Source organism: Telmatherina bonti (assembly GCF_933228915.1).
Source record: "Telmatherina bonti genome assembly, chromosome: 18".
NCBI classification, from domain to species: domain Eukaryota; kingdom Metazoa; phylum Chordata; class Actinopteri; order Atheriniformes; family Telmatherinidae; genus Telmatherina; species Telmatherina bonti.
In genome coordinates this window covers 4,419,067-4,435,919 of record NC_136616.1, presented here as the reverse complement: position 1 = coordinate 4,435,919, position 16,853 = coordinate 4,419,067, and the positions used below count along the sequence as shown (strand labels likewise).

Genomic DNA, 16,853 nt, shown 5'->3' with positions numbered 1-16,853 from the left:
CGGGAGATTCTCATGGTGATGAGGTGGAACGGGAGATTCCCATGGTGATGAGGTGGAACGGGAGATTCTCATCATGATGACGTGGAACAGGAGATTCTCACGGTGATGTGGTGGAACAGGAGTTTCTCATGGTGATGAGGTGGAACGTGAGATTCTCATCATGATGAGGTGGAACAGAAGATTCTCATGGTGATGTGGTGGAATGGCAGATTCTCATATTGATGTGGTGGAACGGGAGATTCTCATCATGATGAGGCGGAACGGGAGATTCTCATGGTGATGAAAAGGAACAGGAGATTCTCATGGTGATGAGGTGGAACGGGAGAGTTTCATGGTGATGAGGTGGAACGGGAGATTCTCATGGTGATGAGGTGTAACGGGAGATTCTCATCATGATGAGGTGTAACGTGAGATTCTCATCATGGTGATGAGGTAGAACAGCAGATTCTCATATTGATGTGGTGGAACGGGAGATTCACATCATGATGAAGTGGAACGGGAGATTCTCATCATGATGAGGCGGAACGGGAGATTCTCATGGTGATGAAAAGGAACAGGAGATTCTCATCATGATGACGTGGAACGGGAGATTCTCATGGTGATGAGGTGGAACGGGAGATTCTCACCATGATGAGGTGGAACGGGAGATTCTCATGGTGATGAGGTGGAACGGGAGAGTCTCATGGTGATGAGGTGGAACGGGAGAGTCTCATGGTGATGAGGTGTAATGGGAGATTCTCATGGCGATGAGGTGGAATGGGAGATTCTCATGGTGATGAGATGGAAATGGAGACACTCATCATGATGAGGTGGAACGTGATATTCTCATGGTGATAAGGTGGAATGGGAGATTCTCATGGTGATGAGGTGGAACGGGAGATTCTCATCACGATGAAGTGGAACGAGAGATTCTCATGGTGATGAGGTGAAACAGGAGATTGTCATGATGATGAGGTGGACCGGAAGATTCTCATCATGACGAGGTGGAATGAGAGATTCTCATGGTGATGTGGTGGAACGGGAGATTCTCATGGTGATGAGGTGGAACGGGAGATTCCCATGGTGATGAGGTGGAATGGGAGATTCTCATCATGATGACGTGGAACAGGAGATTCTCATGGTGATGTGGTGGAACGGGAGATTCTCATCATGATGATGTGGAACAGGAGATTCTCATGGTGATGAGGTGGAACGGGAGATTCTCATGGTGATGAGGTGAAACAGGAAATTGTCATGATGATGAGGTGGACCGGAAGATTCTCATCATGACGAGGTGGAATGAGAGATTCTCATGGTGATGTGGTGGAACGGGAGATTCTCATGGTGATGAGGTGGAACGGGAGATTCCCATGGTGATGAGGTGGAACGGGTGATTCTCATCATGATGACGTGGAACAGGAGATTCTCATGTTGATGTGGTGGAACGGGAGATTCTCATCACGATGACGTGGAACAGGAGATTCTCATGGTGATGAGGTGGAACGGGAGATTCTCATGGTGATGAGGTGAAACAGGAGATTGTCATGATGATGAGGTGGACCGGAAGATTCTCATCATGACGAGGTGGAACGAGAGATTCTCATGGTGATGAGGTGGAACGGGAGATTCCCATGGTGATGAGGTGGAACGGGAGATTCTCATGATGATGACGTGGAACAGGAGATTCTCACGGTGATGTGGTGGAACAGGAGTTTCTCATGGTGATGAGGTGGAACGTGAGATTCTCATCATGATGAGGTGGAACAGGAGATTCTCATGGTGATGTGGTGGAACGGCAGATTCTCATCATGATGAGGTGGAACGGGAGATTCTCATGGTGATGAGATGGAACAGGAGATTCTCATGGTGATGAGGTGGAACGGGAGAGTCTCATGGTGATGAGGTGTAACGGGAGATTCTCATGGTGATGAGGTGTAACGGGAGATTCTCATCACGATGAGGTGTAACGTGAGATTCTGATCATGGTGATGAGGTAGAACAGCAGATTCTCATATTGATGTGGTGGAACGGGAGATTCTCATCATGATGAAGTGGAACGGGAGATCCTCATGGTGATGAGGTGGAACGGGAGATTCTCATGGTGATGAGGTGGAACGGGAGATTCTCATGGTGATGAGGTGGAACGGGAGATTCTCATCATGTTGAGGTGGAATGGAAGATTCTCATCATGATGAGGTGGAACGTGAGATTCTCATGGTGATAAGGTGGAATGGGAGATTCTCATGGTGATGAGGTGGAACCGGAGATTCTCATCACTATGAAGTGGAACGAGAGATTCTCATATTGATGTGGTTGAACGGGAGATTCTCATCATGTTGAGGTGGAACGGAAGATTCTCATCATGATGAGGCGGAACGGGAGATTCTCATGGTGATGAAGTGGAACAGGAGATTCTCATCATGATGACGTGGAACGGGAGATTCTCATGGTGATGAGGTGGAACGGGAGAGTCTCATGGTGATGAGGTGGAACGGGAGAGTCTCATGGTGATGAGGTGTAACGTGAGATTCTCATGGCGATGAGGTGGAATGGGAGATTCTCATGGTGATGAGATGGAAATGGAGATACTCATCATGATGAGGTGGAACGTGAGATTCTCATGGTGATAAGGTGGAATGGGAGATTCTCATGGTGATGAGGTGGAACGGGAGATTCTCATCATGATGACGTGGAACGGGAGATTCTCATGGTGATGAGGTGGAACGGGAGATTCTCATGGTAATGAGGTGGAACGGGAGATTCTCATCATGTTGAGGTGGAACGGGAGATTCTCATCATGATGAGGCGGAACGGGAGATTCTCATGGTGATGAGGTGGAACGGGAGATTCTCATGGTGATGAGGTGGAACGGGAGATTCTCATGGTGATGAGTTGGAACGGGAGATTCTCATGGTGATAAGGTGGAACGGGAGATTCTCATCATGATGAGGTGGAACAGGAGATTCTCATGGTGATGAGGTGGAACGGCAGATACTCATCATGATGAGGTGGAACGGGAGATTCTCATCATGATAAGGTGGAATGGGAGATTCTCATGGTGATGCGGTTGAACGGGAGATTCTCATGGTGATGTGGTGGAACGGGAGATTCTCATCATGATGACGTGGAACAGGAGATTCTCATGGTGATGAGGTGGAACGGGAGATTCTCATGGTGATGAGGTGAAACAGGAGATTGTCATGATGATGAGGTGGACCGGAAGATTCTCATCATGACGAGGTGGAACGAGAGTTTCTCATGGTGATGCGGTTGAACGGGAGATTCTCATGGCGATGAGGTGGAACGGGAGATTCTCATGGTGATGAGATGGAAATGGAGATACTCAACATGATGAGGTGGAACGAGAGATTCTCATGGTGATGTGGTGGAACGGGAGATTCTCATCATGATGAGATGGAATGGGAGATTCTCATGTGGATGAGGTGGAACGTGAGGTTCTCGCGAAACTAATGAAAAACAGCAGAAATGGAGAAAATGCAGTTTTCACACTGTGAAAAAGCAGCTCAACCTCCACTCAGATCTGACCTCTTCAAGTTCTTTCCCTGAGTTTCTTCCTTCTGTTTCCAGGTTTCTTGTCCAGGAGTCCATCTGGCAGCCAGAGATGATATCTACCTCAGCATGTGCTTTATGGGACAGTATCGTCACTCTGAAAGCCTCCCTGCCGTCTTTCCTCTGCTGTTTCATGAGAAGATGACCTTTGAAAAGGCACGTTTACCTTGTAACCCTGTTGAGCAGATGAGCTCCTGATGCTGACACTGAAACTTGTATCATCATTTTGTCCTGTAGATTTTCAGAGACGCAGTCGACCCCAGAGACATCGCGGTGATGCTCGAGTGTAAGCCAGTGTTGCTCCAAAAATTTCATTTCATTTCATTTCAACACTAAAAAGCAAATGATGAATAAGAAAAACAAAAGCAGTGACCAGGTAAAGGTTGAATGTTGGTCTGATCCTGTTTGACTCGTTTCTCCTCAGATGAAAGCTTCCGAGCAGAACTGGTGCAGCTGATTCCTCCCGGTACGTTGGTTTATGATCGCCTCATACCATTCATACTTGTTTAATTTTTACTGCAGAACTTTCAGCATCAAAGCTTCACTAAGAAGCTTTTTACCAGAAACTTTAACAGAATTAAATTCAGTCTTCCAGTAAGACCAGTAGAGACTCATCCATGCATACATCTCCAGCTGACTGGATTACTGGGATGGTCTTTTCCCAGGACATCCCAGTAAGAAACCAGCTGACTGGATTACTGGGATGGTCTTTTCCCAGGACATCCCAGTAAGAAACCAGCTGACTGGATTACTGGGATGGTCTTTTCCCAGGACATCCCAGTAAGAAACCAGCAGACTGGATTACTGGGATGGTCTTTTCCCAGGACATCCCAGTAAGAAACCAGCTGACTGGATTACTGGGATGGTCTTTTCCCAGGACATCCCAGTAAGAAACCAGCTGACTGGATTACTGGGATGGTCTTTTCCCAGGACATCCCAGTAAGAAACCAGCTGACTGGATTACTGGGATGGTCTTTTCCCAGGACATCCCAGTAAGAAACCAGCTGACTGGATTACTGGGATGGTCTTTTCCCAGGACATCCCAGTAAGAAACCAGCTGACTGGATTACTGGGATGGTCTTTTCCCAGGACATTCCAGTAAAAAACCAGCAGACTGGATTACTGGGATGGTCTTTTCCCAGGACATCCCAGTAAGAAACCAGCTGACTGGATTACTGGGATGGTCTTTTCCCAGGACATCCCAGTAAGAAACCAGCTGACTGGATTACTGGGATGGTCTTTTCCCAGGACATCCCAGTAAGAAACCAGCTGACTGGATTACTGGGATGGTCTTTTCCCAGGACATCCCAGTAAGAAACCAGCTGACTGGATTACTGGGATGGTCTTTTCCCAGGACATCCCAGTAAGAAACCAGCAGACTGGATTACTGGGATGGTCTTTTCCCAGGACATCCCAGTAAGAAACCAGCTGACTGGATTACTGGGATGGTCTTTTCCCAGGACATCCCAGTAAGAAACCAGCTGACTGGATTACTGGGATGGTCTTTTCCCAGGACATCCCAGTAAGAAACCAGCTGACTGGATTACTGGGATGGTCTTTTCCCAGGACATCCCAGTAAGAAACCAGCTGACTGGATTACTGGGATGGTCTTTTCCCAGGACATCCCAGTAAGAAACCAGCAGACTGGATTACTGGGATGGTCTTTTCCCAGGACATCCCAGTAAGAAACCAGCTGACTGGATTACTGGGATGGTCTTTTCCCAGGACATTCCAGTAAAAAACCAGCAGACTGGATTACTGGGATGGTCTTTTAACACAGCTTCCCAGAGACCAGAGTCCAGACCAGAAACCAGACCAGAGTCCAGACCAGAATCCAGGCGTTGTTTGTGAGATCTCGGAGAAGAGACGGGACAAAGATGATGCCAGATTACTCATTGTAGGGGTTGCATGATTTTACCTGGTTTCGCTCCAGCTCTGTTTGCAGATTATATGTCGGGGTTTAGTTAAAGCTAATGGGGAGGTAACAACACACCAGTTAAGTTCATTTTAACCTCAGTTAATGTTTTAGGTACAACTACCAGCATGTTGAAGCAAACTTTCTGACAGACTGGTCCTCTATGAAGAATCCAGACCACGACAGTCAAACAGCACATTTGGTTTATTTACACCATAGAAATAGCGGTGACGCTATAAAAGCAGCTCAATGGATATTATAAGAAAGCCGTACAGGCCAAGGTCCAACAGCACAATCTGCTGGTGGAGAATTTCTGCTGTTGCAACTAGTCGGAGCATGTCCAGCCACACTGGAGCATGTCCAGTGTGGCTGGAGCAGCAGGCCAGCTAGCAAGCCAGCTAGCAAGCAGAGACCATGAAGCTACGTGGACCAGAGTTGTGCCATTATAAGGTTTTTGTTGGCACGCGTATAGAGGAGATCCAGGCTCTTACAGAAGTAGCCAACTGGACATACGTGGACTCTGTGAGAAATCCGGCAGATGACATGACACAAGGTCTGAAACTCTCAGATTTGGCGCATCCACACAGATGGATCAGCGGTCCAGATTTCCTCCATCAGCCTCCTGAACAGTGGCCGACAATGCCTACAGCAGAAGAAGCCGAGCCCGACTCTTTGGACCTCAAGAAGTCCACACTTGTTGGTATTACACCCGAGGTTCAGAATCCAAACTTACCTGATCCGACTCCATACCTGGAAGCATCTAGTCCATGCTACCGTCACTTCCCTTCATGGGGCGGCTTCCTCCAGTGAGGGTCAGACTTCAGTTGCGGCTGCTTACATCTTGGCAGAAAAGTTACTCTTGGCTCAGGCTCAGCAAGATTCTTTCCCTGGTGAGTTGAAGGTTTTCAAGGCCAGTCGACCCATCCCAGTGGACGGTCGTCTGGTGACACTCTCACCCGAATACGATGAAGCCACAGGACTACTTCATGTTGGAGGGAGACTCCGGCATGCAGAGGATCTTGAGGCAGATGCTATCCAACCGATCATCCTGGACCCGGTGCATCAGATCACCAAACTGTTAATCCAGGATTTTGATTGCAAGCTTTCCATCCAGGACCTGAAGGGGTGTTAGCTGAGATGAGATGCCAGTGCTGGGTCCTGCGTGGCCGGCAAGTTAAATGGAAACATCAGTACAGTTGCAGGGAATGTCAACTCTGGCGTGCCAGGCCAGATGTCCCAAAGATAGCCGATCTTCCACTTGCAAGGCTGCACATCTGCAAACTGCCACTCTACTCCACAGGAATGGACTGTTTCGGCCCATTCATTGTGAAGATTGGCCGCAGGACTGAGAAACGATGGGAGATCATTTATAAATTCCTAACTACCAGGTGTGTCCATCTCGACCTGTTGGAAAGCCTTGACACAAATGTCTTCCTGCTGTCCTGCGCTGATTCATCGCCAGGTGTGGCACACCGTTTGAAATCCTGTGTGAAAACGGTACTAACTTTGTTGGAGGACAACGAGAATTATGGGAGGCCTTTGATGTCATGGCACTAGAGCTGCTAGATCAGTTGGCAAGACAGAAGATCTCTTTCCGGTTCAAGCCCCCAAGTGCTCCACATTGCAGTGGGTCCTGGGAGCGGGATGTTCATTCTGTTAAGGTTGCACTCAGACTCATCCTGCAAGAGCAGTTGGTGCCAGAGCCAGTTATATATACACTGTACTGATTGAAGTTAAAGGGATTTTAAATGCTAAACCACTTGGATATGTCTCCGCTAATGCTGCCGCTCCTGACCCAATCACGCCACAAGTTCTACTTATGGGACGTCGTGATTCCTCACTGCCACAGGCTCTGTATAACTTCAGTAGTATTTTGGGGACAGGACAATGGAGGCATAGTCAGGTGCAGACAACTTCTGGTCCACCTTCATGCGACGATACCTGCCAAACCTACAGGGAAGATCTAAAATGCAGGCCAAAGGAGGCAACCTTGTTGTGGACCAGGTGGTTCTAATAGTTGATCCAAAGCTCCTACGAGGGCTCTGGCTAGTGTGCAAAGTGGTTAAGATCCACCCTGGATGGGACTGGAACATCAGAACAGCCACAGTCAAGGTTGAGGACAAGATTTACGTCCAGCCTGTCAGCCGGCTCATTCAACTGCCCAAGATCAGTGACTCAGAGGATCACACGAACTGATGGCCTTTCTTTGGGTTTCAAATGTCCATTGGAGCATGTTCAGCCACACTGACAAGCAGCAGGCCAGCTAACAAGCAGACTCTGAAGCTACGTGGACTTTATGTGTGTTTTTGTGGTTTTGTGTGCGTTCTTGAGGAAATTTAAGGTCTTCCCAGTTCTCAGTTATTGATAATCTTATCGCTACCTGAGTTTGTGATGTTTTATGGAAAGATTTTTGTGAGTTTGGGTGAACTGAATGGCCTGTGTTACAGTAGTAATTAGCTCTGCCTTTATTTGCGCCTACTGTCGCCAATTTGCATGCTAATAGAGATTGCTTAATTATGTAAATTAAGCTTGAAGTGCCAATTATGCAGCTCAGTTTGTTAAAATTGGTACCATGCTTGACTAATAATTGTTCATTTACGTAACATGTGCTTGTTTCTGGTAATATTGTAGAATATTAACACTGATACTAATACTACACCGGCGCCATCATATTCTTTTCAAGTAGCAGTTTTCATATAAGCTGTGAAATTTGAAGATCTTTTGAAATTCTATGCTAATTCAGCGGTTCATTCATACATATTTGACTGTTTGAGAAATCTTGAGCATTTTGTGATACATTTTTATTGTCTTTATTTTCAGACCACACACACACACACACACACACACACATATGTAAAGATGTACAATGATGGAAAAGGCCAATGCCAACCTTCAATAAAGAACACAAAGTCATCTCTCGTTCCAAGTTCCTTGATTCTCTAACTGGGATCATGGTCCATAATCTTCCGCCTCAACCAGCAATCCTATTGTTATGAAGCTCACCCACCAGAAACAAAGCAGAATGTACTTTGGATCAAATGGTGCATTCCAGTTGTCTCGGAACGCCGAGTGGTCGGCCTGGATGTCCATGGAAATCTCGTCTTTAGCAGGGAAACAGGAACAATACAGAGAAAAAATGTGTTTGACCATTTCATTTTCATGGCTTTCTGTGATGAAACACCAACAACCTCCTAAGTTTAACCAACCAGTGAGACCATAAAAACCCATCAGAACAGCAGGAAAATGTTCCGAAGTTCTATGACGTACGAGCATGCATGACTGACATATAAATAAAGTACAAAAATAACAAATACTGCCGTTTACATGAGAAATTTAACAAGAATTTTAAATAAGACAGGTGGGTGCGGTCATCTTGAAATCTGGATCTTGGGGTCCTTTAAAACTTATGAACCACCAGCTCGGAATTCCAAGATCATGTCATCATTCCTGGCAAAAAATGTTTTGAAATTCCAACATGCGAGGCCAGCGAGTCCAGCTGTTTCCATCATCTGGACTCCAGAAAGTTCTAGACTTCCTTGATTTTCCTTTGTTTTCTTCTAACTTTACTCGACTTCCCAACTCAGAGTTTGGAGATATGAGTTGTTGTGGTGTCATCATGAAGACCAACTGTTTCTCTGTCCCATCATGTCCCAACACGCTGACTTAATGACACTAAGGTGGTTTTCACAGTGGGCAACACTTTGGCCAGCTTTGAAGAAGACGCTCGGAGTTTCTTATTCCCGGAGCCCAAACTCGTTCCGGCGTTCTCCGGAGTGGACCGGGAGGTTCTGATGATACGAGCGCCTCACTTTCCTGTAGGTCGACACTCCGAGTGCATGTTTAACTGTGATTAAAGACACCTTATTTACAGTTTATAACAACACAATGGCTTTCACTTTAAAACTTAAAATATAAAAACAACTTTGTCAGTTATGAATTTAGTAAAATCGAATGTTTTCTCTCCAGGGTATTGCTCCGAGGATGGAGTTCTCCACCAAAACTAGCATCGTTGAGTGTTCCCCTCATGCAGAGGCCAACATTTACCCCAACAAGCTCATGGTGAGAAACAAAAACATGGCTGTAACTGTACTGAGATACACACGCACATCTTTAATGCGTTAATTATGATTAATCACAAAAGAAATTAAGATATTTAATCATGAACATTTGTTAGTGTGCAATTTGCTGGTACACGACTACCCTGATGCACACGCTACCTCCGCAGGGCCGAGTCCCAATACCCCTACCCTGGAACACGCATTTGTAAAAAACAGTTCAAGTGTGCAGTGTGTCCCAGTTTTCTGTTTGTACGGCAACAAAAGTCTGCCGTACGAGTCTCCTTTGTAGCCTCTGCTCTTTCCTTCTCAGAATGGTTGTTTGTTGCAGTTTAATCATGTTAGTTAGCAGAAATGTTGTAGAAATGATGTAACAGCACTAGTAGCCATCACTGTCCTGTTCTACTGTCTACTGCGTAACATGCACACTAAAACCCTTACATGCACTTCTACCAGATGCGCGCTTCACAGAAGACCACAGGGTGTAGTGTTGGCACAGTGGCAGGACCTACATTAGCAGCATTGGCACTATATTTAGCCATGTTTCAGATCCTTTATTTAGTCTGTTTAAAGAAAAAGTGACAATCAATAAGTTCAGTGATTTCTTCTGGTGCCATCAGGGTCTCTTGATGAGTAACAGTAAGATTACGTGTAGTTTATGCGTTTATTTTAGCAGCAGCTGCGTAAGCCCCTCCCCCATCCAGAAGAACTCTCTAGAAGCTGTGTAAGCCCCTCCCCCATCCAGAAGAACTCTCTAGAAGCTGTGTAAGCCCCTCCCCCGTCCAGAAGAACTCTCTAGAAGCTGCGTAAGCCCCTCCCCCGTCCAGAAGAACTCTCTAGAAGCTGCGTAAGCCCCTCCCCCGTCCAGTAGAACTCTAGAAGCTGCGTAAGCCCCTCCCCCGTCCAGTAGAACTCTCTAGAAGCTGCGTAAGCCCCTCCCCCGTCCAGTAGAACTCTAGAAGCTGCGTAAGCCCCTCCCCCGTCCAGTAGAACTCTCTAGAAGCTGCGTAAGCCCCTCCCCCGTCCAGTAGAACTCTCTAGAAGCTGCGTAAGCCCCTCCCCCGTCCAGAAGAACTCTCTAGAAGCTGCGTAAGCCCCTCCCCCGTCCAGTAGAACTCTCTAGAAGCTGCGTAAGCCCCTCCCCCGTCCAGTAGCATACAGGTATGTACTTTTTCCATAGTGGGGTCCATTTTATGTTCATTTAATTTATTTTTCCTGTAACTTTAGGCATTGTAACTTTAATTTCTCTGATATTTTAATTTTCACTTTAAAACATTAGAATAAGTATCTGTTTAAAAGGTTAAAATCCTGAAAAATCCTTCAGTAGTTTTAATCAGGACTGAAATTTTTAATGGATTCATGCAGATAAAAGATTAATCTGTTGTGTTTGGGAACCCAGAATGCTAGCAGAGCCACATTTCTTCTCCACAGTTTCATTCATCATCTCTTTATTCCCAGAGGCCAGTGATGAAGAGGGCCAGGAAGCAGTCCAGCAGAACCAGAACCAGCTCTCCTCAGCAGAGTACCTCCAGACCTCGGTTCTATGGTCCCAGATCCCGATCCCTGTCCCCAATGAGAGCCAGGAACAGCCTGGATGTGGCCCAGTTCAGCCTAGATTCTGCAGCTCCCCCACCAGCTGACTGGGAAACCAGCGTCTGTCAGCCAGTAAGGACACAGCTTCATCTGGTTTTAATGATGTAGGGATGGTTTCCGGTCAGCAGGGGGCAGAACGGAGCCATCTGATCATCCAACAAATGATCAATACAGCTCTTCTATCTGTTCATTTCTGAGTCAAGTTATGAGATTTAGTAAAACAAAAGAGAAGCAGCTTCAGAGAGTGTTTAATGAGCAGAAATAAACAAAATGATAAATGTTTTCCACAGAATGACGAAAATAACTCACATCATCGTCTCTTTAATCTGAAAATACAGTTTTACTACTTAATATGATTTAAACACGTCTGAAGCTGAAACAGTCTCTACAGAGGCCCCCAGTCGGGTTCTTGGGCATCAGGGGCCCTTTCAGACAGACTGATCCACATGGGGGGCCCGTAACGTAATGAGGCCCTCAGACAGACTGATCCACATGGGGGGCCCGTAACGTAACGAGGCCCTCAGACAGACTGATCCACATGCGGGGCCCGTAACGTAACGAGGCCCTCAGACAGACTGATCCACATGCGGGGCCCGTAACGTAACGAGGCCCTCAGACAGACTGATCCACATGCGGGGCCCGTAACGTAACGAGGCCCTCAGACAGACTGATCCACATGCGGGGCCCGTAACCTAACGAGGCCCTCAGACAGACTGATCCACATGCGGGGCCCGTAACCTAACGAGGCCCTCAGACAGACTGATCCACATGCGGGGCCCGTAACCTAACGAGGCCCTCAGACAGACTGATCCACATGCGGGGCCCGTAACGTAACGAGGCCCTCAGACAGACTGATCCACATGCGGGGCCCGTAACGTAACGAGGCCCTCAGACAGACTGATCCACATGGGGGGCCCGTAACGTAACGAGGCCCTCAGACGGACTGATCCACATGCGGGGCCCGTAACGTAACGAGGCCCTCAGACAGACTGATCCACATGCGGGGCCCGTAACGTAACGAGGCCCTCAGACAGACTGATCCACATGCGGGGCCCGTAACGTAACGAGGCCCTCAGACGGACTGATCCACATGGGGGGCCCGTAACGTAACGAGGCCCTCAGACAGACTGATCCACATGCGGGGCCCGTAACGTAACGAGGCCCTCAGACGGACTGATCCACATGCGGGGCCCGTAACGTAACGAGGCCCTCAGACGGACTGATCCACATGCGGGGCCCGTAACGTAACGAGGCCCTCAGACAGACTGATCCACATGCGGGGCCCGTAACGTAACCGGCCCTCAGACGGACTGATCCACATGCGGGGCCCGTAACGTAACGAGGCCCTCAGACAGACTGATCCACATGGGGGGCCCGTAACGTAACGAGGCCCTCAGACGGACTGATCCACATGCGGGGCCCGTAACGTAATGAGGCCCTCAGACAGACTGATCCACATGGGGGGCCCGTAACGTAACGAGGCCCTCAGACGGACTGATCCACATGGGGGGCCCGTAACGTAACGAGGCCCTCAGACAGACTGATCCACATGGGGGGCCCGTAACGTAACGAGGCCCTCAGACAGACTGATCCACATGCGGGGCCCGTAACGTAATGAGGCCCTCAGACAGACTGATCCACATGGGGGGCCCGTAACGTAACGAGGCCCTCAGACAGACTGATCCACATGGGGGGCCCGTAACGTAACGAGGCCCTCAGACAGACTGATCCACATGCGGGGCCCGTAACGTAACGAGGCCCTCAGACAGACTGATCCACATGGGGGGCCCGTAACGTAACGAGGCCCTCAGACAGACTGATCCACATGGGGGGCCCGTAACGTAACGAGGCCCTCAGACAGACTGATCCACATGGGGGGCCCGTAACGTAACGAGGCCCTCAGACGGACTGATCCACATGGGGGGCCCGTAACGTAACGAGGCCCTCAGACAGACTGATCCACATGGGGGGCCCGTAACGTAACGAGGCCCTCAGACGGACTGATCCACATGCGGGGCCCGTAACGTAACGAGGCCCTCAGACAGACTGATCCACATGCGGGGCCCGTAACGTAACGAGGCCCTCAGACAGACTGATCCACATGCGGGGCCCGTAACGTAACGAGGCCCTCAGACGGACTGATCCACATGCGGGGCCCGTAACGTAATGAGGCCCTCAGACAGACTGATCCACATGGGGGGCCCGTAACGTAACGAGGCCCTCAGACAGACTGATCCACATGGGGGGCCCGTAACGTAACGAGGCCCTCAGACGGACTGATCCACATGGGGGGCCCGTAACGTAATGAGGCCCTCAGACAGACTGATCCACATGGGGGGCCCGTAACGTAACGAGGCCCTCAGACAGACTGATCCACATGGGGGGCCCGTAACGTAACGAGGCCCTCAGACGGACTGATCCACATGCGGGGCCCGTAACCTAACGAGGCCCTCAGACAGACTGATCCACATGGGGGGCCCGTAACGTAACGAGGCCCTCAGACGGACTGATCCACATGCGGGGCCCGTAACGTAACGAGGCCCTCAGACGGACTGATCCACATGCGGGGCCCGTAACCTAACGAGGCCCTCAGACAGACTGATCCACATGCGGGGCCCGTAACGTAACGAGGCCCTCAGACGGACTGATCCACATGCGGGGCCCGTAACGTAACGAGGCCCTCAGACAGACTGATCCACATGGGGGGCCCGTAACGTAACGAGGCCCTCAGACGGACTGATCCACATGCGGGGCCCGTAACGTAACGAGGCCCTCAGACGGACTGATCCACATGCGGGGCCCGTAACGTAACGAGGCCCTCAGACAGACTGATCCACATGGGGGGCCCGTAACGTAACGAGGCCCTCAGACAGACTGATCCACATGCGGGGCCCGTAACTTAACGAGGCCCTCAGACAGACTGATCCACATGGGGGGCCCGTAACGTAACGAGGCCCTCAGACGGACTGATCCACATGGGGGGCCCATATTGTGAAAAGGGGCCCCTTTGCAGCTTCTTAGCTACTTTTGTTTTGTCTTCACCGTTCCAGATGCGGTCTTCGTGGCCCGGAGGCCGGCCCGCTGCACTGATGACCGAGCCTTCCTCACCTTTGTCCAGGTCTTCCTCTCCAGGTAAATGGCCATCAAGACGTGTCAGCTGACGCTTTTTGCGGTTTACGGCCAGATAACGAAGCTCCACCGCTCGTTAAATCCCAATTATACTGCTCTGTTGACGTGACCCAGTTGTCCCGACAAGTTGCTGGTTTCATCATATTATACATCTTCCAGAAAGTTCTCTGTCACCTGCTAATGATGAGATTCCTCCCACAGACGTTCATGCTGCTTTTCCTTCATTTTTCTGTTTCAGAGACACATTCACCAGCTGCCAGAGCAAAATCTTTAACCAATGGTTTGGTAAGACTCATTTCATCTCTTTTACGAAAAGCTTCTTTATTTTTGGGAGTGTCGTGAAACAAGAGTCCGTGCACTTTGCCCTCCTGGTGGATCTATTCCACCTGTCGTAACTGTGTGCAGTCATTTAGCTGGAAGCTGAAGCTGAGAGCTGGAAATAACGTCATGCTTCACGTGCTGGAACCCGTAGGATTATTCACCCACTAGCTGCTAGCCGTTAGCCGCTAGCTACTAGCGGCTAACTTAGCCGTTACAGTCAGTGCAGCAAATACAAAGAAGTAAAGATGAAGTTAAACCGACATTTGTGCTCAGTCTCTAAGATTAGTCGGTTCTGTATTTTCACAGAATCAACCTTTCCATTTTCCTTCCAGATAAAATGACAAACCATCAACATGTTAGCTGCCGTAGGCAACGAGCAGCATCACAGGTTGCACCAGACTGGAGGGAAGGTGTCCTATCAGAGAGTCTGTTGATAGAACAAACCTCCGTCTGACTGGCTGAAAACACGACGCTGTTCCAGAGGCACAGTGGCACGGAGGACATTATTTAACACATAAAAACTTGCTTTGGTAGGTGGAAGTGTTTCCAGAGGATGTTTCCAGCGGTTCAGAGACACATGGTGGTCCGGTCCGGTCAGAGCTGTGGAGGTCCCGGCCGAGCAGGTCCGTCTCTTCACTGGTTTGTCTGGAAACCTGTTTCCTACCTGTAGCTCACTCTGAGTTCGACTGCTCAGGTCTGAGTCCAGTTCTCACACAGCCTGGGAAGAGGTCCATGAACGTCTTCGAGGGCTCCTCACGACACCGAAAGCTGTACGCCGACTGCTTTACGTAAGTCGTACGTTAAAGTCTGGAAAGCTAAATTCCTTTTGGTTTATTGCCACTGACGTGTTATTTACTCATCTTTTGAACTTTTGTTTCTTTTTTTGATTGAATTTAGCGATTTTTAATTAATTTCAAACCTTATTTTAAAAAGGATTGTGGGAAGAGAAGCGGGTTTTTACCAGTGACAGCATCTAGATGTTTCCACAATCTGCAGGAGAACTGGTGCCAGGCTTAGCTATAAAAGAAGCAAAAGAACTTTCAGCATCTGCTGGAGCAGAATATTGTGACTGGATGGAAAAGACAGATCGACACAGAGACCACATTTCCCAGCAGGGGTAGAACGGGAGCTTCAGTTCCACAAAGCAGAAGACACCGTTCTACCAACGAGATCACTGACATGCGGGGCCCGTAACGTAACGAGGCCCTCAGACGGACTGATCCACATGGGGGGCCCGTAACGTAACGAGGCCCTCAGACAGACTGATCCACATGGGGGGCCCGTAACGTAACGAGGCCCTCAGACAGACTGATCCACATGCGGGGCCCGTAACGTAACGAGGCCCTCAGACAGACTGATCCACATGCGGGGCCCGTAACGTAACGAGGCCCTCAGACAGACTGATCCACATGCGGGGCCCGTAACGTAACGAGGCCCTCAGACAGACTGATCCACATGCGGGGCCCGTAACGTAACGAGGCCCTCAGACAGACTGATCCACATGCGGGGCCCGTAACCTAACGAGGCCCTCAGACAGACTGATCCACATGGGGGGCCCGTAACGTAACGAGGCCCTCAGACAGACTGATCCACATGGGGGGCCCGTAACGTAACGAGGCCCTCAGACAGACTGATCCACATGCGGGGCCCGTAACGTAACGAGGCCCTCAGACAGACTGATCCACATGCGGGGCCCGTAACGTAACGAGGCCCTCAGACAGACTGATCCACATGCGGGGCCCGTAACGTAACGAGGCCCTCAGACAGACTGATCCACATGCGGGGCCCGTAACGTAACGAGGCCCTCAGACAGACTGATCCACATGCGGGGCCCGTAACGTAACGAGGCCCTCAGACGGACTGATCCACATGCGGGGCCCGTAACGTAACGAGGCCCTCAGACGGACTGATCCACATGCGGGGCCCGTAACGTAACGAGGCCCTCAGACGGACTGATCCACATGCGGGGCCCGTAACATAACGAGGCCCTCAGACAGACTGATCCACATGGGGGGCCCGTAACGTAACGAGGCCCTCAGACAGACTGATCCACATGCGGGGCCCGTAACGTAACGAGGCCCTCAGACGGACTGATCCACATGGGGGGCCCGTAACGTAACGAGGCCCTCAGACGGACTGATCCACATGGGGGGCCCGTAACGTAACGAGGCCCTCAGACGGACTGATCCACATGCGGGGCCCGTGACGTAACGAGGCCCTCAGACAGACTGATCCACATGGGGGGCCCGTAACGTAACGAGGCCCTCAGACAGACTGATCCACATGCGGGG

At 49.6% G+C, this 16,853-nt stretch overlaps 1 protein-coding gene across 1 annotated transcript; it reads left to right on the top strand.

Moving 5' to 3' along the window:
• Positions 1-3,573: 3,573 nt before the first annotated feature.
• Positions 3,574-15,579, top strand: spata6l (spermatogenesis associated 6-like; the record flags this gene model as incomplete). Its single annotated transcript, XM_079257501.1, has 9 exons — positions 3,574-3,705; positions 3,787-3,835; positions 3,974-4,015; positions 9,155-9,279; positions 9,431-9,523; positions 10,978-11,176; positions 14,163-14,244; positions 15,257-15,350; positions 15,559-15,579. The coding sequence occupies exons 1-9, from the start codon at positions 3,619-3,621 to the stop codon at positions 15,577-15,579; spliced, it is 792 nt and encodes a 263-aa protein (XP_079113627.1). The 5' UTR covers positions 3,574-3,618.
• Positions 15,580-16,853: the final 1,274 nt, after the last annotated feature.